The 27,646-nt window shown below is 39.3% G+C and overlaps 2 protein-coding genes across 2 annotated transcripts in view; both read left to right on the plus strand.

Moving 5' to 3' along the window:
* LOC104960721 (collagen alpha-1(XXIV) chain) overlaps positions 1-20,927 on the plus strand; it is a 64,365-nt gene extending 43,438 nt beyond the window's left edge. The window contains exons 31-59 of the mRNA XM_010788878.1: positions 164-217; positions 473-517; positions 1,505-1,549; positions 4,006-4,059; positions 4,701-4,754; positions 4,869-4,922; positions 5,172-5,225; positions 6,342-6,395; positions 6,725-6,832; positions 7,665-7,718; positions 7,796-7,903; positions 8,231-8,284; positions 9,117-9,170; positions 9,311-9,367; positions 10,302-10,355; positions 11,250-11,303; positions 11,477-11,530; positions 11,824-11,877; positions 12,319-12,426; positions 14,754-14,861; positions 14,948-15,076; positions 16,278-16,313; positions 17,260-17,295; positions 17,507-17,533; positions 18,081-18,146; positions 18,292-18,460; positions 18,586-18,695; positions 19,164-19,400; positions 19,517-20,927. Coding sequence (XP_010787180.1) covers positions 164-217; positions 473-517; positions 1,505-1,549; positions 4,006-4,059; positions 4,701-4,754; positions 4,869-4,922; positions 5,172-5,225; positions 6,342-6,395; positions 6,725-6,832; positions 7,665-7,718; positions 7,796-7,903; positions 8,231-8,284; positions 9,117-9,170; positions 9,311-9,367; positions 10,302-10,355; positions 11,250-11,303; positions 11,477-11,530; positions 11,824-11,877; positions 12,319-12,426; positions 14,754-14,861; positions 14,948-15,076; positions 16,278-16,313; positions 17,260-17,295; positions 17,507-17,533; positions 18,081-18,146; positions 18,292-18,460; positions 18,586-18,695; positions 19,164-19,400; positions 19,517-19,663 — 2,238 coding nt within the window. The 3' untranslated portion in view covers positions 19,664-20,927. The remainder of the gene's footprint in view (positions 1-163; positions 218-472; positions 518-1,504; positions 1,550-4,005; positions 4,060-4,700; positions 4,755-4,868; positions 4,923-5,171; positions 5,226-6,341; positions 6,396-6,724; positions 6,833-7,664; positions 7,719-7,795; positions 7,904-8,230; positions 8,285-9,116; positions 9,171-9,310; positions 9,368-10,301; positions 10,356-11,249; positions 11,304-11,476; positions 11,531-11,823; positions 11,878-12,318; positions 12,427-14,753; positions 14,862-14,947; positions 15,077-16,277; positions 16,314-17,259; positions 17,296-17,506; positions 17,534-18,080; positions 18,147-18,291; positions 18,461-18,585; positions 18,696-19,163; positions 19,401-19,516) is intronic.
* Positions 20,928-21,449: 522 nt separating this feature from the next.
* znhit6 (zinc finger HIT-type containing 6) overlaps positions 21,450-27,646 on the plus strand; it is an 11,059-nt gene continuing 4,862 nt past the window's right edge. Inside the window, exons 1-2 of the mRNA XM_010788877.1 lie at positions 21,450-21,635; positions 22,019-22,084. Coding sequence (XP_010787179.1) covers positions 21,520-21,635; positions 22,019-22,084 — 182 coding nt within the window. The 5' untranslated portion in view covers positions 21,450-21,519. The remainder of the gene's footprint in view (positions 21,636-22,018; positions 22,085-27,646) is intronic.

The following is a 27,646-nucleotide window of genomic DNA, read 5'->3' on the forward strand; positions in this document are numbered from 1 at the left end:
CCCCCCCCCCCCCCAAGTAGATAAATACAGGACTAATTACTTTGTTGTTGGAGTTAACTATATGGCGACTTTTGTATGATGCTTTGATGGTTATTGTGTTCCTGTATTGCTCATTCTTTGTTGAGTGATATTCAAAGGTGTGTCTCATGTTGCTGTCACATAGGGGCCCCGGGGTCCAGATGGCCCACTCGGAGAACCAGGCCCTGAGGGCACCAAGGTAAACCTACACACCACCCTCTTGGAAACATCAGCATGTAAATGTGAAAATGAATGAGATGTAATACATTTTATTTATAAATAAAGATGTTGTACTTTTGTTTGAAACATGTGTGTATCCTCCGCTGGAATTATCGGTCCAATTTTAAGAAAACTGCTTTTGTGAAATAACTTTTCATATAATATGATTGGTTTATATAATTTGTCCCTTTTATTCATAATACCTTCCACAATGTAGCATGCTTTTTCTTTGCAGGGTGAGAGGGGTGACATTGGAACAAAAGGAGAGCCAGGATTCATCGTAAGTAGTCTTTTAATTATTGTCTTTAATCTTATATTAGCGTGTGTAAGGGAAATGCCAAAAGCCAGTAAATAAGAGGCTACATAGTTTACTCAATGTATTATAAATACTTAAGTTGAACATGGTGAATGGTTATAATGCTATAAACGTGTTATGCATAATACATTTCTGGATGAACGCTTCGGGCTCTTGTGAAATGAGAAAGCTTATTTGGATTTGCCCTCATTCATCAGAAGCCAAGAATAATCATTGTTGTAAAAACATCATCATCCTGAAGCATCTAGGTTAACACGCACATCCCTTTTTAAAGATGCACATCCACTTCCTGAAAGAGATGTTTCCACATCCAGCTTTACCCTCGGGCCTCTGTTAAAGCTTGATGAGCCTTTAATCAGTTTTTATTTGCACAATAGGCCTTTGTCTTCTTGCCTCTGTATCAGGTTAAACCCAAATGGAGTTATGTGCCGCTGCCCGCTTGTTGGGAGGAAATATGAGGTTAATCTGTAGGATGTATTTGTATTCTTGCAATGCCTCTGTTGGTCATTTTCATTTAGGTTGAGTGAAGTTGATGGAAAAGGATATTTCTAATTTACGTCCATCACCTTTGATTTTAAACAGAGAATGTTGCTCAAAGATCCCAATCAAACATCAAACATTGCTTCATAGCATCTTTACAATTCTACTGTATACAAAATCTTATGTTACAATCGTTTACTTTTCAGAGACATGTATGAGATTATTTAGAAGTTTCAACAGACATCAATCTGGAAAACCCTTATGGATCTGCTTTCTTAGCAATGCAATAAACAAGAACATGTGTTTCCATAAAACAAGTCAGAGCCATAACAAACCCAGAACACACAAACTGAACAATTAGACAAGGAGGATGAATATGTTGCCATTATTTCTCTCAAAATAAATTAAAATAATTTGGGTTGATTGACTGCATCTCAATCATTTTTTAAATAATTGTTTTCTCCTTTGAAGGGCAAGGCTGGCAGTCCAGGGGAGAGAGGCCCTCCTGGGAAGAATGTAAGTAATGCTTAACTGAAGCTGCCGGCTCAATGTCTCTTTCAGAACCTTAATTATCCTCTTCACTTTAGCTAGAAGCACTTGTAAAACATTTCCACATCCTCTTTCACCTGTAATATATATAATTATACCTTCTAAAGCGTGTGCACCTATAAAGTCACCCAAGAAGAAGTTGTCATCTTTAAAAGGAGAAATCGAGCACAGTTTTCAGGCTCATAATCAAAACACATGTCCATGTATTCACCCATATCCAACTGTAGTGTGTTGGTGTGCTTCTCTCCATCCCGGGAGAGGTTAATGCGGTTTGGGGGTTTTACTTATCCAAGTGAGGTTTGAAAAATACACAGGGTGTCTAATTCTGTACAGATCGTAAAGCCCCTATCAGGCAAATCTGTTATTTGTGATATTAGGCAATATAGAAAAAATGACTTGACTTGACGTATTAGGTTTTGTTCAGCAGTACTAATCACCAATCGTCAATGAAACTTGGCTGCGTTTCCTGCCTGTGTATTTAAGAAATAATGAGTAATTTTCAACATAATGGATGATTGGTTTTATGGTTTTTAATGAAGTAATTGTGACCATGTACAGTATGGAGCAGGACAATGTAGAGTTTAAATGTGCACTTGGCAGTGCTCTCTGGTGGACACATAATGTAATGACTAAACCGTTCAGGCAAATGACCACAAACATATTTTTGACATCTATAAACTGTCATTTCTTGTTATTTATCCTGCTGACATGTACGTCCCCACCAATGTATCCAGCTCATAATGGTCAATGATTTCATCCCACTGATTTAATGGTCAGGCTCCACTTTAACGAGACTTTAACTATCCCAGCGGAGAAGTTTAGTATTTTCAGCTGCTAGGAATACTATGTAGGACACACACTGATTATAATGTCTGTTTCTAGTGCCACACAACAGACAGACTTTTGGCAGCTTAAAAGCAGGATTTTGCCAGCAGACTCTTGTTTTGTTCTGTTCTTACTATAAAACAAATGATGGATAGTAGTTTTATATGCGTTTGAAGTGCAGAAGGATGAAATAACGGATGTTCCACAGATGGTCAAAATGTGCAAACAAAAACAAATCAAAGCACAAAAGCAGATCCAAATGGACTGTCTAATTCTTAAATGATGGTCATTATATTCAAACATGTTTCTTTCATCCATTTATGGCAGGAATTACAAAGGAAGGTTTCCAGTTAGAAAAAAAAGCCCTAACACCTGCATGAGTAATCGTTGTTGGACTCAGTCGTTTATCTTTGTTATTTGTTTGTCCACTGACAAATAACTTCCTGACTTATATACGAATAACATTTGACACTTCGGGGTTGTTTGTAATTAGTCTTATCAGAGGAACAAAGACCGACATAGACACGTGCAGACCTGTTGTCTCACACTCAGATATAGCCTTCTGGACTTCCACATGGACTTCCACACATACCTGGAGTTCGTTGAGACCTGTCCTCCTGATCACATGCTGCTGATGTTAAAATGAATCCCCCCATCCTCAGCATTTTCTGAGGAGGATCATTAACCTCACTGATTGGACAAACATATTGTATATCTACTTCCTCAGGCGATACAGTTGATGCAGATACAGTAGAGAGGGCACTTCTGTTGTCCACCTCTTGACTCACAGCGCCATCTTGTGTCTGATCAAATCTGCCTCAATCATCAATGTATCATACATTATTCCTCATATGTTCATCATTGATACGTTTTACATACATCTTCTTGTTTTCCTAAAAAATACTTTTAAAACAATTTTCTTTGACAATAAACTCTCGCTGGCTCAATACACAATATGTGAGATGTGAGAACAGTTTAAGATTTTTCCGCTTCTTTATTTTCCCTTTTTGTTCAGTTGATTCTGCTTCACTCTTTATAAGACCTTTTTTTTAAAACAGATGAGACGTTTGAGATATTTTCTTTTTCTTTTCAGTCATATTGACTCAGCAACATATGTTTTATGAGTTTATATTATCATGGAACAGGTTTTAATGTTTCACAAGAAGTTGTTAACCAATGTATTCTACGGCTAATGGGTGATACTGCTGGTGGAAGCATTTTTATCTAATCAAACTTTGGCACATTATAACAACCAGCTTTCACAACCTCCCACATGAAAAGACCCGTCAATGTCTCTGCAAATGTTGGACCAAACACTGTTTCAATTTAGGGTGTCTTGTCATAACTTGGCAACAAAATATGAAGCAGGGAAGCCAACCTGTTTGTGTTGAATGACGGAGTTTCCGTGTCATGTCTGCATGCAACACGCAGAAAGATTAGGCGTAGTAAGCTTGCCTGTGGTTAACTTGCTAATTATAATGATGATAATGACGAGAAAAGGTCTGAAGCCAAAGCCAAGCACTCTCATGCTTGTTTTGTTTGAATACAAAAAGGAATTACTGAAACTACACTGAGCTCATAACTGTGTATGTTTCCAGGGAAAAGCTGGTATTCCAGGCAACTCCGGGGAGACAGGACCCCACGGAGAACCAGTAAGTGATACTGTTACATTAATGTGGTCATTTCAGGAATCTGCAAACAAACCACACATTCTGATGACCTTGTCTGTAATTTGTAATACACCATTATTCTGAGCAACGTTTCCAGTGAAACAATCTGTCAGGCTCTGAATTATTTAACCAACACTTAACAATCACCAATGTTAAGAAGTTATTTGTATTCGTCTCTGTTTATTCTAATATTCTCTCTGAGTTCCTCACAATTTAAAACACCATAACTTGTGCTTTCCTAGAGATTAGGTTTCAAGTACTTAAATGTATTCCTGGAAATTAGCCGACCCCTCAAGGGCATCAAGAATGTCAAACAATCAGATACAAATATTTATTAGGTTAGAAGGTTCCAAAAACACCAGAGGCATGGTTTATGTTATGCGTCTCATCTTGCCTTTGGCTGGTCTTCAGTCCAAGCATTCTGAACTCTCAGATGTTCCTATTCTGCAGACTTAAACATTCAACCTTGCACTACTTGTTTTAATAAACGTAGCCATTATATGCTAGAGTTGTATATTATTATGTACTAGTGTGGAATTCTCAAATATACTGTATCTACTGTATGATTTTATCATTAGGATTGTGCCCTCAAGGCATTTTATGATTGTTAATCTTTTTTGCAGGGACCCAAAGGACCCGCTGGGGAGAAAGGACCTGATGGAGAGCAAGGACCTGAAGTACTTAACCATTTTGTAATTATTTGTCCATGATATTGGGTATTATACTGTAGTTCCAATGTATACAGAACAAATTAAACATGACTCATGCCTTTTTGTTTGTCATCTTGGTAGGGTGTGCCTGGTGCAGAGGGGGAACCGGGTGCCATCGGAGAGCCAGGGTCAAAGGTCAGTATTTTTTGCAACCCCCCCCCCCTTCCACCACAACATTTGTCATGTTGAGCCTCAGTCCAACCACCCTACAGCAATGTGAAAAGCTGTGACCTTGACCTCTCAATTTGTACTTTGGCGTGAAACAACAGCTAACTGACAGTCTGACTTTGACTAAGCTTCAGGTATCAATGAACCTCAATGTGAAAGTCTAGGATGGCACATATGTGTTTTGACAGCCCTGTGTTGTGTTTTGTGTTCGTGCAGGGTGATGCCGGGCCTCCAGGAGCTGAAGGGGAGCAGGGGCCGGAGGGATTGAGAGTGAGTTACTGCAAACAACCCACTAATCCTTTCCTTCTTTGTGTTTGGGTACATTTAACCCAGCAGTATATTTATTCACCCTCATTTTCAGGGAGATGTGTAAACCCAGGCTCGAAGAGAGCAATGAGATTGTTTTTGTCTGATGGCCTTTATATATATATATATATACTGTATATTTACTGTATATAGCACTTTGACTTCCTGAGTCTCATCTTACTGTTCTGAAAAATAATTAGATTCAACGTTCTTTGACGGAGTAGTTCGTCAAGCAAGGTGTCCTTGCTATTTTCTTTTGCATCACATACTTGGAGGGCTCACAGAGAGCACAGACCTCCACCAAGGTCAAATGCCTTATCTTGCAATGTTGAGAAAAGTGTGAAATAGTTTGTGTATCTTCCCCTTGATTTGGTGCTGTTTCAAATTGTAATGTGTTCCTCCTTAGCCCATGTTAAACCCTTCCACCAAGTTTTGAAAAACTAGTCCGTAGTTTTTCTGTTACCCTGCTGACAGAGAGACAAATAAACTCAACAATACCGAAATATAACTGCTATGGCCGAGGTCATAAATGGTCCCCACCAATTTGACATGTTAAACCAAATGTGTCTTATTAGACTTATTATGTTATATGATCTTATTACTTATTTTATTGCCCATCAGTAATATTAGCTGTGAGTAGATATAAAGCTGCCTTGTAACTTTCCACCACAGAGGGCAGTGAAAGACTGGTGTAAAGTTACTCTGACACTCTTACATGATCCCCCATTATTACTTTGACAGTTGCATAAATTGATGATATTGAAATGTATCCCTGCTCTATACTTGTGTACTTTGTAGTCTCAATCTGTAATAGGTTGGTTTACACAAAAAATGAAAATGTATTTCCTCAAGTTAGCCTTTATTACTAGCTGTTATTACTACTTGAATTTGTCCTGGATTTGAGATGCTAACACGCAAGCAACACGTAAGCAACAGTTCTTTTTTGCATGAACAGTGTCCCTTTTACTAAGGTGCTAAACTCATAGAACTAACCATTGCAGAGGAAATAACAAAGTAACAGTTCTCACAGTTGAGATATCCATTTTTTTGGTTTTGTATAAATGGGATTTTCTTTTTTAGGGTCTTTCTGGTCCCACTGGTGAAGACGGCCCTCAAGGAAAAGACGGACCCAAGGTAGGATTGACAAGACCTTTTTTTCATACATTTACTTCCCTCCTTTTTATTGGAAATCCAGATGTAGCTGAGTCATGGTTTTGTTTCAGCAGCGTTTTTACAACAATAAATGGGAGTTTTCAGTAAAGTATGCCTTCTTCAGGTCATCAAGAAGAAAAACAAATGCATTTCCCATGTTTTCAAGTGTGGCAAATGATAACAAGTGTTTCTTTCTGTAAGGCATGACCCATCAACCTCGTATTATTAAACCTTCTAAATGATAACTGAACTGTCTTTAACTCAGTTTCCCCTGCTCTACCTCTCTTTTTTGGTGACGATTACACCTTCAGGGTGAGCCTGGGGAGGCTGGGCCAATCGGAGAGCCAGGAGAAAAAGGAATAGAAGGAGACCCTGGGCCCATAGGACCACCCGGAGGGCCTGGGAAACAGGGCTTTCGTGTACGTTTATTTTATGTTTCTATACAGCTCCTCTGGGGGAGCGGCTTAATTAATAGAAACTGCTGTCTGTATTATCATTCAGTTTGACTCAAAAAAGACAGATTTGCTTTAACAATGATATGTATGATTTCATGTCCCTTTTTGAAGCAAAAACTATATCTGAAAAAAGCTGGTAGTTTCAGTTAGTCACAGAACGGGTACTTCTGGTTCCCAACTGTGTTTTTTATGTTAGACCCAAACACAGATTGATGGATTATGAGCATACAGCTGATGCCTCACAGCAAGATAAATCACACCTTAAGAGTTAAGACCCCCGTCAACTGACAAAGCAGATGACTAAAGTGCTTTGAACCAAATAGTGTCTTCTTTATCCCAGTAGGGGTCAGCCTTCTCTTCAACAAAGCCTTTTTGCTACAACGGCAGTAAAAAATACAATGTCTTAGATTGTGGTTTCAGCACTGTGTGATAATGGTCTGTCAAACTCACCTTTTCATTTGAAATATAGATCCTATCTAAAGGTCTTTAGGGGCGTAAAGGTCACATGTGTCATGAGATTAGACCCCTTCCGAGCACACATATAAACAGCTCAGAGAAAGAAGTATTACACAGTTTATAAATGTGTAAGCTGACAAACCTTATAGTCATTTTTAATGTTATTGTGAAGCTGTTCACCTCTGTAGAAAGTTGTCCACTCATAATGTCTTTTTAAAAAATAATGTAGTTTCAGAATCTACAGGTGGGTTTTTATAAATCATGTGCAGTTATCAATGCCTCTGATTATAGAATGGATTGTCAAGTCTATGATAATCATTTCATGTTTCTCCTGCTCAAGGGGCCCGAGGGAAAACTGGGGCCCCCAGGGAACAGAGGGCGGCACGGAAAGAAGGTAAGGACCACTACTTTTTTTACCCACAATTAAGTGTGCTGTTTCTCACCCCCAAATGTCAATCTGTCTATTTCCAGGGAGAGAGAGGTCCTCTGGGTCTTGTCGGTGAGACTGGCTCTCGGGGAGACATCGGCCAGCAAGGCGAGCCGGGGCTGAAAGGGGCACGGGGAACTCGAGGCACACCAGTTAGTTCCATTCTTCCTGTCTCATGTATTCATCCTTTTTTCGCGGTCAAATAATGAAGTCAAAGTATTGTTAATGGTTTTATATTATTAAAAAAAAGAGTGCTACTGTTTGATGGCCTGCAACTGGCATGCTGTGTGAGTACAGGTGTTACATCGTAGGGAACGAGATTTGAAACAAACAAACTTGTCTGTGGACTAATGTCATGCACTGATAGCCTTTGTAACTGTTTAAGGGCAATGTTGTATTTAGCTGACGCAGCAAAACTAAAAAGCAGAACAAATGGATGTATGGTCTTATTGTAAGGACATTTTCTGCATTGCTTCCAGGGTCAGCCTGGAGCCATGGGGGTAGAAGGGCAACCAGGACTGGCAGGATACACAGTGAGTATCTCCCATCTGTGGTGTTATGTTACATATGTACTGTCATGTTCTAACAGCATAGTAAACCCTGAGTGGTCTGTAGTCTAGGCTCAGCAAATCCCACCATGTTTACATTTACATGTCACAGAAGAGGAATACTAAATTATCTACATTTTATACAAAATCCAGGATTCCTCTCCAATCTATAAAAAGCTATTAAAGTACAGCTGTTTGAGGATATACATTAAACGTAAGCCTACTTAAAAACATGCTTAAGATACAGATGTCAACTCAAAAAGGGGGTTCAATCATATTCGCCTCCCCTGGGAGCCGTGCGCTATGAACCAAACGTGCTCGAGACATCCTGGTTTGAGTCTTGTGAAGTAAACATCATGCCTGCTATTCTTATTTCCTATAACTCTTAACTGATTCATTGGAATACCAGGAAAGAAATACCCAAATATTGGCAAGATAAAAGAGCAGAGGTTGAATTTAACGTGGACAACTCTAGCAACTCCACACCTTCTTCGATGCCAACATCAGTGGGTTTAGATTGCATTACTTGAGCGGGGCACCTCAAGTTCACTTAGTGTCTTTTTGTGTGTGTAGAGGTGTTCGGTTGTGTAGGGAGGCTCTCAGACCCCTTTGACTCAGGTTGCTGTGTGATTTCTGAGTGTGTGTCAAAGCCCAAATCCTTCAGTGACAGATAGAGCTGCTCTACAAAGAGTGTTGTTTACATTAAACAGTTCTGATTAATATGTTGACAGCAAAGCTCATGTTTTTTTTTCTTTCATGCTGTAGCCAGAAAGAGTTTGGCAGCTTTGTGGTTATAATCTGCGTTCATTTTTTTCAGGGTCACCCTGGCAAGTCTGGGCCCATTGGACCACCCGGGCCTAAAGGTGAAAAGGTAATATAACACTCAAACTAGTGTTTTAAATTGAATTATTTCAGTGGTTGAGGCCTTTTGTGTTATCTTACTTTAACACACTGTCAGGTTGCAAAATCTATTATGTCTCCATGTGTGATTGTGATTTTGCTACATTCCAGGGTTATCCAGGGGAGGACAATAGGACCCCAGGACTGCCAGGGCCCTTAGGTGAACCAGTAGGTCTTGCTTTCTTTTAAACTCTCCTTTCTGATCCCTAACACAAACTCTGTTTATTCCAAGCCATTTAATTACCGGATTGACACTGAATGTAAGAGTTAATCTCCTGAGTTTTACGCCGAGTACACACATTTTTGTCCCACCAGATTGACCATAATGAATAAGTCTTTCTGTTGTTAAACCTGCATATGTACCCACATTATCAACCTGTGTGGCAAGGATCTTCTTTGCTCATTAGTATGAACAAGCTGGAAATGTTTGGCTACAGTTTGCCTAGCTGGGTTTGTGTTCCAATATTTGCCCATAATGAAAATCACACTGAACACAAATGTTCTAATGTAAAAACTGAAAATGGCTGTGCATTTGTTGTTTGTTTATCGAGTTTGATGATGGCCATGGCTCACCTTAATTTACCCCAAAGGATTTTATAGAAGAGAAAACAAAGCTGTTAATACCAAAAGAGGATCAGGACTGATCAAAGAGTCTTAGCACCGGCGGGAAAGCTCAAAGTTATACCATTACTCTCATGCATGCTGAGACACATTTATCAGCACTTGACTAGGCCACTAACACAGGCCCATATTGCATTAACTGTCAGGGTTACTGGAAGGTATAGATAGCAACCTACCATATGAGTAGTACTGGATTATCAAGTTGGCACAGTATTAGAGTTCATAGCTAGAGCAACACAATGGCAGTCTGTGTCTTGCTGCAGCCCCAACCAAAATTGGCTGGAAATAAGGATCAGGGTGAAATTGCGCCTTTCCATTTGACTCCAGTTAAGATCCGTTGCACAGGTCACATCTATACAATATGCTGAGAGGTGACTCTGTCTATAAGTAGTTGGCCAGCTCAATTGACGCTTTGTGGGTATAAATGAAGGTATGCATGTACAGTATGTGTGTTCATGTGTGAGCATCTGTGTCTACACAGGGGCCCCCAGGAGAACGAGGGGAGCGTGGAGAGCCTGGGGATGAAGGATATCAGGTATACAAAACCATTAAAAAAACATTAAACATATAACACAGATTGTTGTTCATACTCTTTTGGCTCCATTCATTACCACACTGCTCAGGTACAGTGAGCGTACACAATACATGTTGAAGAGGATAACCACAATTCCAGAAATAATGCTGCATGAAGTCTGTCTTTTTGTCACTTGATGCCTCTGAGGAACATACGTTATTTTGAAAGGTTGGTGTTTTCATTAGTCTGTGAATGGATCTACAAATGTGGTCTGTACATGACGGATTTTAAACACAAACATTGTTTAATTTCACTGACGGTTACAATCAATAGTTTTGATGCATTATCATTGTTATTCTTTTCCCTACTGGTTTCTAAGCCTAAATGTTGCCTCCAGTCGTCCTTTTTTAAATTGGTATAATCAAAACATTTGAAAACATTTCCATAATATAGAGTTTTATTTAAGTATCTTACTTCTATGCTAGATGAAAGTGGTACTTTCAATTAATTGTTTCTAAGACTCATTAAAGCTACATAATGAAACCCTACCTGAAAACCTTTTCCTCTCAGAGGTGACCTTGACCTTTGCCCACAGTGTAAACCCTAACTTCCCCACTTATCTGATCTCCCAGCATGGCTAGCTAGCATTTGCAGCACTTGGCGAATTTAGCAACAGTCGCTAACCCCGGAGACACAAATTTTCTTGCTGAATATTGGGTCCAATTTTAGTGTAACTGTTCTGAGTGCAGTCCTCTGGTATATTCCTGTGAGCCCGCGTCACACTGTCCCGAAATTGACACCCGATGGACACACGAATATGGAATTGTGAATTTAGTAAATTATGGTAACCTCAGAACTCATCAAGATTTAGAATCAGATTGAAAAATATAGTTATATTTTTTAAATGTTTTCCAGGGCCATGTTGGAACCACTGGACTTTATGGGGCTGTTGGACCACAAGGCCCTCCGGTAAGTCATTACATTTCTCTATTGTAGTATCTGTAGTATATCATAATAGTACTGTATATACGCTCTTTAATATTTTTGGTACATCCATTTGAATCACCATACCAGACACTTTTGAGTATGGATTTATATATTTATAAATATTATTGTTTGTTTGTGTGTTTGTCTTTGTTCAGGGGTCCGCAGGCATCCCTGGAGAAGCAGGTCCAAAAGGAGAGATAGGAGCCCCGGTGAGTCCCTGTAAATCCCCATAGCAGGAAAGACAATACATGCATAAAAGTTCATTTTTAAATATGGTTACTTCCCTGCAAAAATGACAGACGGCTTCAGCATCAACATGTTTCTACTGCCACTTTTAGTAAGGGCGAACAAATAAACTCAGCTTACCAGGAGTAGCAATATATTATTATTAGGAAAGTACAGAAACGGTTCTCCACAAGACACATGAGGCGAGTGATTTACATAACTGTGTTTTGTGAATACCCATTTATGGTTCATTCTTAATGTGTCTGTTTTAATCCAGGGCTTGGCTGGAAAATTTGGAGCAAGAGGGCTGACTGGAACTCCTGGCATGGAAGTGAGTGGCACATCACCTCAACCAAATGCATGGTTCAGAGAGTGACAGCAGCATAACAATCAAAAGCACTATCAACTGTTTGAGCTTTTTGACCATGATAATGCAGCTTGGCATATGGGAACAGCATCACCAAAGTATTGCATGTTTACAAATTGGTTACCACTACTGCATATAAAGAGGACAGAGAAAGCAATGAAGAGAAAATTATCATGTAACTTAAATGCCTTGCTGTTCTCGATTAGAAGTTAATATGATGAATGGGCGTTTGCCAAAAACGTTATGGATCTTTAATTTAGTCCTGGCAGAAAACCTTTGGCTGAAGTCTGCTGCAATTAATCTCTTTATCCACAGTGGTGATTTTAGAGAGAGAATTAGGATGTTGAAACCTGGAAGCATTGTCTGAGATAGTAACACATTTTTACTGTTTTGTATAATTTCCAGGGGCCAATCGGTTTACCTGGACTCACAGGAATGATGGGTTACCCAGGGTCGGATGGTTCCCCAGGACTGACTGGCCTACCAGGATTTCCAGGAAAAAAAGGACGAAAGGTAATTGATGGGAGCATTTACAGTATATAGTCAGTTAAGTCAGTCATAAAGGCAGTCATGGTTAAATGAATGGCTTCTCTTTTTCTTTTCAAAATGATGAAGCTGACTATTGGACTAAAACTCATGTACACAAGAACCCGGTTTTATATTGCTATTTATCAAAACATCTTGCTCAGTAACATTGATGTAAGTCGCAGAAGGAGTCAGATGATTTCATTGTATTTCATCTAAGAGGACTTTCCCTTCACATTACTCTCGGCCAAATCTCTGTAGCAGACTTGTGGGGAGACAGGAGAATATACAAAGCTATTGATACATGCTCATCTTGCTTCTATTAACAACATGAGTTTAATCTCCACTGCTCTGTGGAGGCTGTCACAGCAGGAGAGGTCCACTGGATCCTTTGCTTTCAATTTCACAATACGTATTTCCATAGTGAGAAATATACCGTAATTAGGCTTTCCTTCCTGCTGCTGGCAGGCTGCAGAGTCTCAGCAGAATCCTCTTTGTTGTTGTTAGTCATCATAACCATTGTGTTCTTTTCTTTCCTCATTATCTGCTGAATGTTTTGTTCTATTCACATTTCCAGCTGGATGCATGTTCACAGTGAGCAACAAGAAATGAATGCAGTACAGGACAACCTGTACTGAGCAGGTCAGGTGCTGGAGTCTCTCTTGGGATAGCCATTTAGTAGAAGATTCACGTAGGTGTGACTTCATCAGGACACTCTGATGGTCACTGATTTGTATCAACAAGCCTCAAAAACACAGTCTCACATGTTTAGCGCGCATGAAGAGGATTAAGAACGCCTGAACTGCTTGGTTGATTTAGATGTGTCTGATTTTACTTATGGAAGAGCTTTCCAGCACCTGCAGGTTTGGACTTCACCCAGTAAACCTGGTTCCTGAAGTATCTGCTCTCCTAACATTGATGGAGGAACAGAAGCCACACCACTTGTGAGGCAACGACCCACTCAATCTGTTATTGTAATATCACTCGCTCCCTTCTGCCTCAGCACTCTGCTGATGGAGCAGGAAACTACCGAGCTCTGAGGTGTGAGAGAGCACTCAGTGACAGGCGGCCAGTCTTATGGATACACTTAAGGAGCACGATGTCAATAAGTAAACCAGGACGGGCCAGCAGACCTCAGCACCACGGTTTATAGCTATGACTGTACGATGCGTTTTGAATTAGTTTGAATATATTTAAATAAACATTGAACATAATTTCATTCCATTTTTTTATTATATAACACAGCTTTGTCCACTTTTCTTTTAGCCTTTGTTTGCCATAGTCTTCCACTAAATATATAGAACTTTTCCCTGTTGGTGTATTTAAGCTCCAACCTCAAAAAGTAGGGTGTAAGCTGTTTAAAATGGGGAGATTAGGTTTAAGAGCCTGTTGATGTGTTCTGGTCCTGCGGTTGGTTCCACTGAAGGACCAGAGGAAGTTTCAGTTGGCTTCACTGTTCAGGATTCAGGGAGATACCTTTCTTCCCCTGCTTCATCTCCCCATCTTTAGGAGCAATGTTTGAGTGCTATCCTCCTCATATATTTATGTGTTGGTTGTTTTGTTAACCACATTCATGAGTCTTGGCAAGACTTTGACTGTTGAACTTTTAAGGTATCAAAACTATGGAGCAATATCTTGATTAGTGCAATGCTTTTCAATCAATCAATCAATGTTTATTTATATAGCCCAATATCACAAATGTTACATTTGTCTCAGTGGACTTCACAGTTTGTACAGAATATCAGTATGACAATACAACACCCTCTGTCCTTAGACCCTCACATCGTACAAGGACAAACTTCTAGAGAAAACCCCACAGATTAAAGGGAAAAATGGGAGAAACCTCAGGGAGAGCAACAGAGGAGGGATCCCTCTCCCAGGAATAACAGACGTGCAATAGATGCCGTGTGTAAATCGAAGAGATAATACATTTACAACATAGGTAGACCAAATGTTTGGAAAAACATGTGTCTATAATAAGAAGATGAATCCACAAGGATGTCAACAATCCTGTGGGAGCCATCAGGGAAGTAGTATGATGAGTCAGGCAGGACCACAGTGACAGCTTTTTTGCTTGTATCTTGTGTACAGGGTCACTCAAACACACAATGCTGATGGTTTTGTGATATTCTGCTGCTGTACTGAGAAACTAAGCCATAACGACCAGGAAGATTGGAACGCTAGCTGTAAACATGGATCCAAACAATGCAGATTTTTAGAATATCTAAATATGATATTTAAAAAAAAATTGTAAATTCTACTCTGAATTCTACAAAGATAATATTTAATTGACACCAACTTCGGTATGCATCCAGGGTCTGAAAAACGTGGATGGACAAGAGGGACCTGCTGGACGTCCAGGTCCCAGGGGAGAGATTGGACTTCCTGGTCTACCTGGAGAAAGAGGACCCCCTGGACAGAAGGTGAAAAAATTATAAATATTAACATAATTGTAAAGAAATCTGGTTGTATAAACTATTTTTTAAATTCCTGCTCTTCGTTGGTTCAGGGAGAACTTGGACTGCTGGGGGATCGGGGAGCAGCGGGAATCAAAGGCATGGAGGGGTCTTCAGGGGACCAGGGCAGGACAGGTGACCTAGGACCCAAAGGACAACCTGTGAGTATATACAAGCATTACGTATTTAAGCGAAGAAAACAACCTAAAATAGCTTGGAGTTATTGAATAACAAGTATAGTGAAATACATATTGTGGCAAGTTCTTTTTAAAAGGCACACAAATCTATATTAGATTTATAATGAGCATTTACATATTAACTAAACTGTCATTTAGCAACATTTAAATATTCAAGTATAAGTTAACTATGGTATTTACACTAAAACTGTGAAAAATTATCCTTTCGGTGTGAATGTCTTATGTGAAACCTGTTCCTCGTTCTACCCTTGATATCAGATTGATACATTTCACTTTTAATGTTTCACAAAACAGCAGGTCTTTCACACAGGTTACTACATTCCTTGTGTTAAATTGATACCATCCCTTGGGTTTTATAAGCTTATATACTCTACGTTCTAGCTCTCTAAATATAGCTTCAGGGGGTTAGGTTGCCTTTGTGCATGACTCTTTTCCACCGAGTGCAGAAGCAACTTATCCGGGTGAGACCAGGAATGGAAACATTCCGAGTGGTAAGCCCAACTTGTGTAAGATCCTCAGCCTCCAGAGACCTGAAAGAGAGGTGCTCCACTTTTGTTATGTAACTCCTCAAAAATGAAGAGAAAAGAAACAACATTGGATCCCCTGCCCTCCCCACCCTCAATAGATTTCTCCGTTGATGCTCGTGAAACAGAGAGCAGACTCAGTCCCTTGGGTCCGATCGCTTTACACTTTTCACTGAATAGAGTTTCTCGATGAAGTTGCTGGCCCGAAAGCAGTGCTGACGAGGATATGGATGACTGACTGTACAAACATAGTGTATGCCACCCTGGAACTCAGACAGTGCTCATACACAGAATAGGGTACAGACATCAAACCCCACAGAGGGGTGTGTGTTAGTGGGCTGAGGCTACTGTAGTATCAGACATAAACCCGTGTGTGTGTGTGTGTGTGTGTGTGTGTGTGTGTGTGTGTGTGTGTGTGTGTGTGTGTGTGTGTGTGTGTGTGTGTGTGTGTGTGTGTGTGTGTGTGTGTGTGTGTGTGTGTGTGTGTGTGTGTGTGTGTGTTGCAAGGCAATGGTCAGCAAATTCAGTAAAAACTGAGAATGATTTTGAAACTATAGAAGTCAGAGATGTTTTGCCATGTGCTTATTCAACTTTATGAGAACAGTTTTGGACACAATGCTACTGAGTAAATGTTAATGTCGTTACGTATATTTCCTCCGTAGGGGCCAAGGGGTCCAAAAGGAAACGGTGGTGAAATGGTAAGATCTGTTTCAGACCATAACCAAACCTTAAAAAAGTCTGTCAGACTGATTATATGATAATGGTTTTCAATGTGTGATTATACAGTATGCTTATATTCCGTGTAATTACATCATGATTCTACTTTGAGTCAGACTGAGAAAACTTCACTGGGCCGGTTATCATTACGCCTCTTCACAGCAGATTGAGGGTGTATAAAATACCAACTGTACATGACAAAGGCTGTGTTTTAAGATGCATGAAAGCTAGCTGGGGTTCATCTGTTGTTGTCTTTATGTGACTGTCCTTAAGTGACTGCAGATCTGTATACTTTTGTCAAAATAAAAGTAGCTGTGTTCAGTCTCGCTGTGGGGCCTTAGAGAACTCTCAGACCCTCTTGTGTAAACACTGTTGAGGAAATGCCTTGTCAAAATATTAGCATGGCTAACCACAGTGCAATCCACATATTCACTCCTACTGTATATCCCTGTTCCCACTCTGTAATGTAAACTGTAGTAAGATTTTCGGTTTACCCTAAATCCCTCTGAAATGTACACTATCACACAGAAACAGACTGTGGACACAATGGCCCCTTCATTCTAGCCTTTTCTCAAAAACTGATGATGTTGCACATGTTCATGCTTTCACATTTATGGATATGAATTACCAGAAACCGCATGTTTCATAAAATGCCCCAACCATTACTAATTGAAAATTGCTTCAATGCATTTTGGAGGAATTCAATTTTGTTCATTCTGGATAGACACATGGTCAAAGGAGAAAATGAATCATCACTCCCAGAAGTTAATTAGGTCCCATTCTGCTCGATGTGTTTGCACTAAAGCTCTCACATGTTAATGTGGTATAAATGCAAGGTGTTTTCACAGGTGAACAGAGCCAACAGGATAAACTGAATACATTATTATTACATCATGTTAACACTCATTTTCTTTCTCACATTTTCAGGGGCCACAAGGACCACAGGGAGGTCCAGGACCAAGTGTAAGTTAACCTTACTACCACTTTTCAGCTTTCTACGACAGTTCACATACTCTATATATGTCTAATTATAAAGCACTAAGGTTCATCTTGTGGTACATTATCTCTTACATTATGTAAAAGACATGTTTTAACAGAATGTGATCTGACACCAACCACATTGGGCTCATTTTTCACTGTGTCACTCATCTTGTCTTCTTTCTTCCTACCTTAGGGACCCCCTGGGGCTCCTGGTCCAACAGTAAGTGTTGTGTGTCACTCATTTAGACAGGTAGTTAGGATCAGCTAGAAGTCTGGATACTTGTTTTTAGTTTCATGTGAAAGACATAAGGTTTGGATCATAGAGTTGCAGGGAAAATTGTCCAGCTCTTATGGAGTGATTTAAAAATATCAATGATATAATGATGATGGCAGTCATCAATGCTTAGCCTTTTCTGGCACTGATAAAAATCCTATTCATGTTTCCTATCCGTCAGAATTTCTGGATTATAAAGCTTTCTGCTATCTGAATGACCTTTTCCTGTTGGAACAATTCCCCAGAAAAACAACACAAGAACCGAGAAAAACACAAGAACCGAGAAAAACAACTACACATCTTTCTTTTTGTTTATACACCTTATGTGATATCCGTAGTGTTTATGCTGGGAATAATGTGTTATTCTTCCCCCTACTTAAGAAAGGAATGTCAGGGACTTTTTGATGCAAGACTTATTTTACTGCGTTACTTTGGTATTAGGGTGTATTCTTATTCTATTCAACTTTTATAACTGTTGACTTTAAATCCACAGAGGCAGATGTATGTCGACTCAGCAATCTATGGTCTATCTGAGTCAAATGCTGCCCTGGGGACACAGGTAAGGCACTAATGCACTCGGGCAGTTGAGGGGGTGAATGGCTGGATTCCTTATTGCGAGGACATACCAATTACTTTTTGTTGGTATTGTAAGTGTAATATTGATCGTTGGAGTCTCAAACGCTGTCTTTTCCGTTCTCTACCAGAGTTACCAGAACACAGAGATGAGCCTTCCAGAGCAGAATACAGAGATCCTTAAGACTTTACACTACCTTAGCAGCGTGATTGAGAGCATCAAAACGCCTCTGGGCACAAGGGAGAACCCGGCTCGTGTCTGTAAAGATCTGATCGAGTGTGATCACAAGCTGAAAGATGGTGAGTCTCATCTACATGATACTGAGGGGATGGATGATAGGATTTTGGGCATATGCGTTTTTTATTAATAAAATTCCTGTCTTGCATTTCCTGTCTCCGTCTGTCCTCTCTTCGCCAACTGTTAGGTTGGTTCTGGATTGATCCAAACCTGGGCTGTACCTCTGATGCCTTCAAGGTCTTCTGCAACTTTACCGCAGGAGGGCAGACCTGTGTACATCCAGTGGCTTCTGATAAGGTAACATTAAAGTGGAACAAAGATGAACATGAATATGTCAAGGTACTAGATAAAACAAAGGACTGTTTTAATGCTTAGTGTAAACCGTTCCCATCCATGTCAGTTGATTGTTTGAACTTCAATTAAGTGTTTTCTCGTCTACTTCCTTAATGCACATTTTGAATTTAAATTACATCATCTCGTCCGCAGTGACTAGAAAAAATGAAATGCCTGCTATACCTCTTTTTACCTCAAAGAAACACTATTATTGGTTGAATAAAAGTAATCTTAACATGCTTTAATTCACATTTAGTTTTTCAAATTTTCTTCATTCAGTTAAAATGTGCGATTAATTTGGATGGAAACCTAGCACCAATACACAACAATGGGATTCATTCAGATTAATTTATTAACTTAACTGCAAAAACCCTTGGCTCGTCCTTAAGCTTGACTTTGTTGGATGTTGTGTCCAACTTTTCTCAACCACAGATGGTGTTTGGGGTAGGGAAAGTCCAAATGAAGTTCCTCCACTTACTGAGCACTGAAGCCAGTCACAGCATCATGCTCCACTGCCTGAACGACCCTCCCTACGGCACCACCGGCATCCTCAGCTCCACCGGACCCTCACAACAAGAAAACGGCCCCCTACGGTTTCAGGGCTGGAACAAACAGATGTTTGAGAAAGACACACTACTTGAACCACATGTGCTGCAAGACGAGTGCAAGGTAATGATCATGACAGAGAAATGTTTTTGCAATATTATGAAATACTTATTAAAATATATTCTATCAAATTTAAGATGAATCACTTTGTATTGTCTCCTCTACGCATCCTTCTTCAGATCCAAGATGGCAGCTGGCACCAGTCACGTTTCTTCTTCCATTCTCAGGACAGTCGTCAGCTTCCGATTGTGAACATACAGGAATTTCCCACATCACAGCCCACTAGTCAGCGACGTATAGAAATCGGCCCGGTCTGCTTCCTTTGACCCCAACATCACTGTCCTGTAACAAATTACATGAACTATTAAAATGCAAGGCTGTTGCAAAAGCTGCCTGCCAAAGAGCAAGTGTCTCTGACAGAGTGTTGGAATCCGCTATGCGAGCAACAACCGCCCCATGTACAATCAAAAGCACGCTTACATGGAAGAACTCAATCTCTCCGGAACATCCGGGCCAAGAAGGCCAAAGGAGAGGTGTATACCAATATTTATCATAAATTGTATGTACAAAAGTATGTTTTTCATTGATAATTAGTCAAACGGTGCTTAGGTTGGCTGTACAGACATCACTCCCTGATCACAGGCCAGGGTCTCACTTAGCAGCAGCCTATTCTAACCTCAAAAATCACACCCCTCCCTCACGCCCAAGCGCACCCAGACATCCACAGCAGAGGCCTAACCCAAAGGAGCGTGCCAGGCCTCTACATAGGAGCACTGTCTATCCACAGTTTTTGAGTGCAATAGCATGTGCATAATGTGTGACTGCTTGATATTTCACTTTCCTATCAAAGGCTATATGATACATTGATTTGACTTCCTGCGGTCCTGCCCAGTATGACCCGTACATCTTGACAGATGGTGCTCTACCTCTACTTGGTCAATTGCTTTCTAGATAGTTGCTAATACCAAATTAGTGTTTTTTTTTTGCCTTTGTGTTGTATGTACCGGTTACATCAAGATTTGTTTTTTTGTCTAAGTACTTATGTTCATTTGGTCATTTCTAATTTATGAACCATTTTTTGATACACTACATTTTATTGTAGCCTTTCCTTTTAAGTGGTAAGTTCTTCAGGGGAAACCTATCATTGGTGCTGCAAAAAAGAATGATTCATCAGTGAGTTTTACATTTCCTGTGTATATATGGACAGCATACTGTATGTTTATTTATATCCTTTTTTGTTTGTGTTCACATTACTGTACCACAGTAAGTTATACTCTCAGAGAACTATTTGGTCCATCACAACTCAGTCTAAAAAAGTATTTATGTGTTAACGGTGTGTTTGTGTGTTCACGCCTGTGACTTTATGTTTATCATACTGTCATTCTGGTTTAGTCAGTGGTGGTTGGTTAGGTTCACTGGCAGCTACATAGAGCCAGAGTCCAATTACACAAAAACCCATTCATCATATTAAGTTATGTTACCTTGAACAAAGTGTAATTATATAAAGTTTGTGCAGGATAAAGGTGGATGCAAATGTGTAAATAATAAATATGTTGTCAAAATAAATAAATGGAGCATTTTATCCACAAATGGTTTTGTAGTGTTTTTGAAATGCTTGGACTTGTAAAATATCCTCAAATGCTCTTGAATTTTAGATAAGTGTATTTTATTTTATATTATATATATTGGGGAAAGATGATCAACACAGTGTTATGTTAATTGTACATTGTATATACTTACATGCCTCTTATGGCAATCCCTTTAGCATAGGTTTTCTATCTAAACTGGAACATATTTAGATGCATGTAACTCAGTGAAACCGCTGATCAAATGTGGTTTGTGCAAATAATCTCTCTCACACTTGCACATTCCTTATACAGATATAAATCTGCAATGACTCCAACCCCAATAAACTCATCCTCTATATGCATACAGTATTTGAGGTGAGGAACTAAACTTGGAAAAAACACCAAGTATTGTTGAAATCATAAACACTTGCAGTTACATGGTGGTCATAAAAAAACATGAAGGTATAGTTCTCCCCCACTAACAGCGGGAGGCGCCACTGAGCTGGTCTCTCTCTAACCGGAACTCCCCTCCACGTGCTGCCGCTGGCCCCCGGCGGAAGACAGTTTGTTTTGAAGCCGCGGAGCTGTGTCCAACGTGCGGCTACACTTCTCTCATGTGCTCTGTAAAAGTCCCAGCAACAGACATAATGTCAACCATGGACAGCCAGGTGGAAAACAGCGACAAAGAAGAAGAGCTGAAAGCGAGCAAAAGAAAGATATCTCTCTGCAAGTAAGTGCTTTAACAGACAGGAAGTCATTATAAAACTTCAGCTAGCACACAGCTTCATGATGGTTTTAATGTGTGTTCGTTCTCACCATTGTATAAATGATACGTATATGAATAGGAGCATATACCAATAACAATAAAACACTGTATGTGCTATTTAGCTAACGTTAGTAACAACGTTAGCACACTCCTCTTTTTCTAGGAGTTATTACGCCCTCACTTTAATGACTGACTGTCATTACTTCCAAATGATGTTTGTATGTTTTTCTGGTTTCCTTAAAGGTGGGTTGTTATTTTCTCTTTGTTGCCCGCCCTTTTTGTTACAATTCACCTGTAAAACTGCCCGCACATGTGTGTGCCTCTGCTGACATGTTGTTTGTCTGCAGATGTGGAGTGTGTGGATCAGAGGAGGCGAAGTACAGATGTCCTGCCTGCCTGGCCCACTCCTGCAGGTGAGATCACTGTTCAAGGAAATGCAGTTGTCTTACTGACAAATTAACACATTGTGAGGTGACGCACAACAACACAATTACTACTTAATATGTTTTTGTCTTTTTTTATACATGTGAGAGGGTGGACATGTTACACATTTAGTCAAAGTCAACTCTTTAGAATTGAATTCGCTTATTACCCCCCTTTTTTCATGTGACAGGACTTAATCCATAGGGTCTGATTCATAGACACTTGTTTGAATTCCCTTAAGTGTCATTTTGCCCATAGTTATTGGTGATAACCCTATAAGGATAGAACAAATAACAACATTTGGTCCATTCTTAGAAAATCCATTGAACTAATTACTTTAGTTTCAATAGTTGACCGATATTATTTATACGTCATTATTACTTAGCATTTGTATATTGCACGTAGTTTTTTTTTTTAAGCATGTTTCTATTACATATTCTATTTTTTTTATGTATGCACCATGTACACCAAGGCAAATTCCTACTTGGCAATAAACCTGTTTCTGATTCTGATTATATTTCATGAAGCATAAAAGCTTTGTCTGTTGTGTGAGATATCTCTAATGAAAACTCAAAAAAGGTTCTGCTTTTTCTGATTAAAAAAACTAAAATCTCTGAAGTATGATTCAAATAAATAGTTACAAAAAATGTCTTCTGTCTTTGAGTGCATCAACATATTACGTGTTTCTGTTCTTACTGACAAGACTTTACTGTTCCATGTCCAGCAACAACATGCTGCAGATAATGGCGATCGTTCATGGCCTAATACTTAAATTCTGTGATGGATGCTGAAGCTTTTACGAAGGTCATGGCACCAGGGGATGTACTTCCCCTGTCTCTCATGGCTGCATGTTGTTTCAGGCATCATTCAGCATTCCTTTGACATAGTTTCTGAGTTTACCGTATTTGTCTGTCACTAGCCAAATACCTGTCTTTAAAAAAAATGGGTATTTCCATGCCTGGTATTTTTTAGTTGGATCTTTCAGAAAGCAAATAACAGCCCCTTTTATAATTATTTTGGCTTCAGTGATGTTTGAAAATTCCGCTCCGTCAAAAGTGCCGAATCGCTGGGTTGGAATATTTATTAAGGTCATTAACTGAAGTAACAAAGGAACCAGGGAGTGATATCGAAAACAAAACCAAAACGTTTTTTCTAAAACAAATGTTAGCTTTCTAAATGTCCATGTGGTGAGTTATGTGTAGGTGTCCTTTTATTCAGTTTTTGTTTTATTAGTATTCTAAGCTGTTTATTATAGAAGCTTTCTGATTGAAATGTGTAGCCTAACCAACACTATAGCGTTAGGTTAGCGTAAAAAACAACTGTTATGTGTTTTACTCTTTTTATGGTTAATCTTATGGACTTTATGAGTATGTTTACTAGATTTGTGTTAATAACTTAACCCTCCTGTTATCCTTGCGGTAAATTTGAAAAAAAATGTTTCACGTTATTTATTTTGCTTAGTACTTCATGACTTTTCCTAATTTAGTAAGGGCTAATGGGTAAACATAAAATGAACATGAAGATCTTTTTTAAATGTCCTGTACGCACTTTGTACGCATCAGTGTTCCCTGGGATCAATTTGACCCCAGGCTGTTTTAGTAGTATCAAACATATACAAATGTCAACATTTTACACATATTTGTGTTGATTGTGTAGGATGATATTGAGGTGACTATTACATGCAAATGTATCATTGTAGTTATTGGTCCTTTAACAAGTTATTGGTCCTTTAACAACATCAAAAATATCTTACTTTAACATTTTATTTCAGTCAGTGAGATTTTATGGTGATTTATACATTTTTCAATAGTCACATTCTGGATATCTATAAGGGGTCTGTGGGGGGGGAGGTTGGGGTAACGTTTTATTTAAATGGTTATTTAGGTAGTCAACTAAGATACTTAAAGCACCAGTGACATACATTTTGGTTAAAATTGGATTATGATAATCATTGTCTTGAGGTTTAAACTAATGGGGTCAAATTGACCCCAGAGGATACAGGGTGTAAAGTAAATCTGGCGATAACAGGAGGGTTACACTTTTCACTTTAAATATTTCAACGTTTCCCTCCTCAGGAGAGGTTTGTGTTGGCCGTGAACCAGACATGACTCACAGATCTGCTTCTAACAAAGGGAAGGAGGGAAGCTAGAAAACTGTTTAAATAAGGAAGGCACTATTACAGTGTGTCTTCAGTCAGACTGTCTGTGTTCTGATTTAGATTAGTCATAGAGGTCTTTAGCATGTCCCTCCCTCCGGCTTCAGTAAAAAAAACAGCCGCTTTGGTAATATTTGGATTTAATTCAGGATGCTTCAACCAAACGAAATGTTTCTCGTCTTCTCTCACTTCAGATTTCTACTTTGGGAGATGTTTAAATTACGTTTAAGCAAACAATTAATATCCATTTCTGGAGGAAAATAAAATACAACAAAGCAGAGTTTTTCTAACCCTTCAAGGAGTGTTTATCTGAATATGAGGGTATCTGCATGTATTCTGCTGAAACCAAATGAGGATAAAAGTTAGCATCTTGCTACATTTTAATACTGCTGATTTGAAAACAGAGATTATCAAGAAGAACTCGGCAGCCTTCCTGTTGTTAAATACTTGCACTTCTCGGGAAAACCCGAATCCAGTGAATCCATGGACAGTGATTTAAAGCATTTCCTGTTCCTTCCAGACACACTTCCCACATGCTGTGCATCTTAGAACCAGTGAACCTCAGTAGAAGTTAAAACACATTATAGTGGTAATAAACAGAGCGGGGCTGATTCGGAACTGATAAAACCTTTATTTCACTTTAAATTGTCTTTTACATTTTGTCCTGTTTATAACATGTAAGGTGAAACTAGAGCTGTTTTTTTTTTGTTTTTTTTTAAGACACACAAATCTAGTATTACTTCAATAACCGGGGTGGGAGGCGTTGAACAGATTTTTGTGGTGTAATTTTTTTTTTTTGGAGGGTGTCCTTAAGCTAAGTCTAAATGTTCACAACCATGTGCGCGCTAAACAATAAAACCGTCACAGAAGCAAACTTTTTGTTGTTTTTTTGGGTTATTTTTTTTCTCCTTTTTATTTTAAGCATAATACTGGTCAGTAAAAACAAAATGATTTGAGATACCAGATATACAGACAGGCTCGGTGCCACATTCACTACTGCATGGGATCATTTTTTCCTTAGAAAGCGTAGAATAACTGCCTTTTTGTTCAGCTAACGAGAAAAAGAGCGGCAGGGAGGAATTCTTTTTTAACCTTTTAAACTTCAGTGCATGAAAACATTTGTCCCCAGCAAAGGAAAATAAAACATTGAGACATGACTTTTCTACACCTAAAGAGTGGAATGTCGAGATGGTTAGTGACAAGGTTATTGTGACACTGAGTGGAGAAAATATAGATTTAAAGAACAAGATGGGCTTTTGCTTTTCCAAAATCCGATGTTTCTCAAAGTTTTAACCGCTTTTGAACACGTGCAGTATCTCGCCATTTAAACAAGAGAAACTTTAACAGTCAATCAACACAATTGTATAAGATCAGATCCAGAACATGTACCGTCAACTGCCGATTGAGCACTTTTCGGAGTTTAATCTAAAAAAAGGCAACATGGACACATACGCATGCTTATGACTTCCCGCCTGAAGAGTTTAACCAATCCGACGACAGGCTCTCTCCACTCACAGATGATTGACTGATCGGCTGCCAGGACATGTGGCTCCTTAACAAACATACCTGCGTGAACTCAAACTGCGGCGAGGGAAACCCACGCTTCATTTATTTAGTTTTTTAAAGAATCACATTGTTGGATTTGGTTACACCATTGTCTCTTAATCAAACTTCCAACTCCGAGATTACATTTGTTTTGCCTGTTTATTCAAGCTCAAGAAAGCAGCTGTAATAATAAAAATGTATATTTATTTTAGCGCTTTTCCAAATTCTCAAAGTGCTTTACATTACATAATTAGACATGTAATACTGGCGGAATACCCAAAGGAGCAACACGGCCGCATGCTGACTGCAGCAGCGACCGAGGTGGGATTGAACTGGTGCTTCCCTGGTCTGATGATCGGCACACTCAACTACCGCGCCACAGCCCTCATTAACGCTAGACTACATTAATGTTTTTAAGCAGTTAGCTGATACTCTGATCTTGATACCTTTAGAAGAACAATCGCTAACTGCTGCTCATATTTAGGATTCTTAACTGTGCTAAGAGAAAACGCTGTTGCCTCATTCATTTTTATCGGAGGAACCGTTGCTCTGGATCGGGTTACAGCTTTCGTAGTTAGTAATCCAAGTAGCATTTAGTCATTCTGCTCCATATATCTGGATCAAATAACCCCAAAACTCACCTCTTTAAAAGAAAGGCTGAATACTTTTATTTTTCCCGCTGCCTTTTCATAAATCCAACAACTATTCATATATTGAATTGTAACTACATTTTTAATAACTTTATTATATTGTTTGAGCTTGTTTAAAATAGAATTATCTTGCCATTTTAATGATAGTTTTTTTTTTAGGCGGTTCTGTAGCACTACATCTGAATGCTTTTAATGGTTTTGCAAGGCAACTTTTATTTGTCAGGCAGTTAGCTGATGCTCTTATCTTATCCCTTTAGAGGAACAATGCCCAACTGTTATTTCTATTTCGGAAATGAGGAAGCAGGAATTTGTCGATCCACAGACTGTTACCCTCCCACCCCCTCGATGGTCGCGGTACATTTACACGGTGATAAATGACAGCTTGCATCTCGTCGGCAGATCAGACCATTCAGCAGCGAGTGGAACTGTGTCAGTGACGGATATAAGAAGAGTTTTGGGGTTGAAAAGGAGACATAAAAGTACCAAATAAAGTTCTGTGGTCAAGTCTCCAAAGCCAGCGGCAGCGGACTGAAGTGGCTTCACGTTAACGGACAACATCGACCAACCGCTCTCCAAAAGACAGATTTACTGTTACACTCGAAAAATGTTTTACAATTTTACAGTTCTCAAAAAACGGAAAAGAAGAGTTTGATTTGTTACACACAGAAAGAGGAAGAAAATAGGCAATCAAAAATTAACTTCAGGGATCCACGGGAGCAGGCTTCTCCAACATCCAGGGAATGTTTTTAATACGTTTTCAGATCAGTTTTCGAACAGAATATAAATGGGGTTAGAAAATAATAAAAAATCCTTTACACAGCAGGTTCTGTTTTAGATGCGTCAGTGTCACAATACAGCCTTGTAGGGGGACCCTTCTGTATAAACCTCAGCAGAATGGCACTGCTGCTCAAACACCCCCCCCACAGATGTTTTATCCCCAGGATCTGGTGGCAAAGGAGGAAAAACTAAGCATCACAGTGTTTGTTGAAAATAAACAGACAGTTTAATAATTTCTTTTGTTTTGTTTAAAGTGGAATAAAACCAGCCATATGCTGGTAACACTAAGAAAAGCCAAAAGAGAAGGGACTACACGAGAGCATTAACTCACTATAGGAGGGGGAGAAAGAGGGGGTCACTGCGTTAACTCAATAGATTGAGGGGGAAGGGGGGCAGGGTACGACTATATATGTGCATTAACTCAC

This window comes from Notothenia coriiceps, unplaced genomic scaffold (genome assembly GCF_000735185.1).
Source record: "Notothenia coriiceps isolate Sejong01 unplaced genomic scaffold, NC01 NC01_scaffold00032258, whole genome shotgun sequence".
Lineage (NCBI taxonomy): Eukaryota > Metazoa > Chordata > Actinopteri > Perciformes > Nototheniidae > Notothenia > Notothenia coriiceps.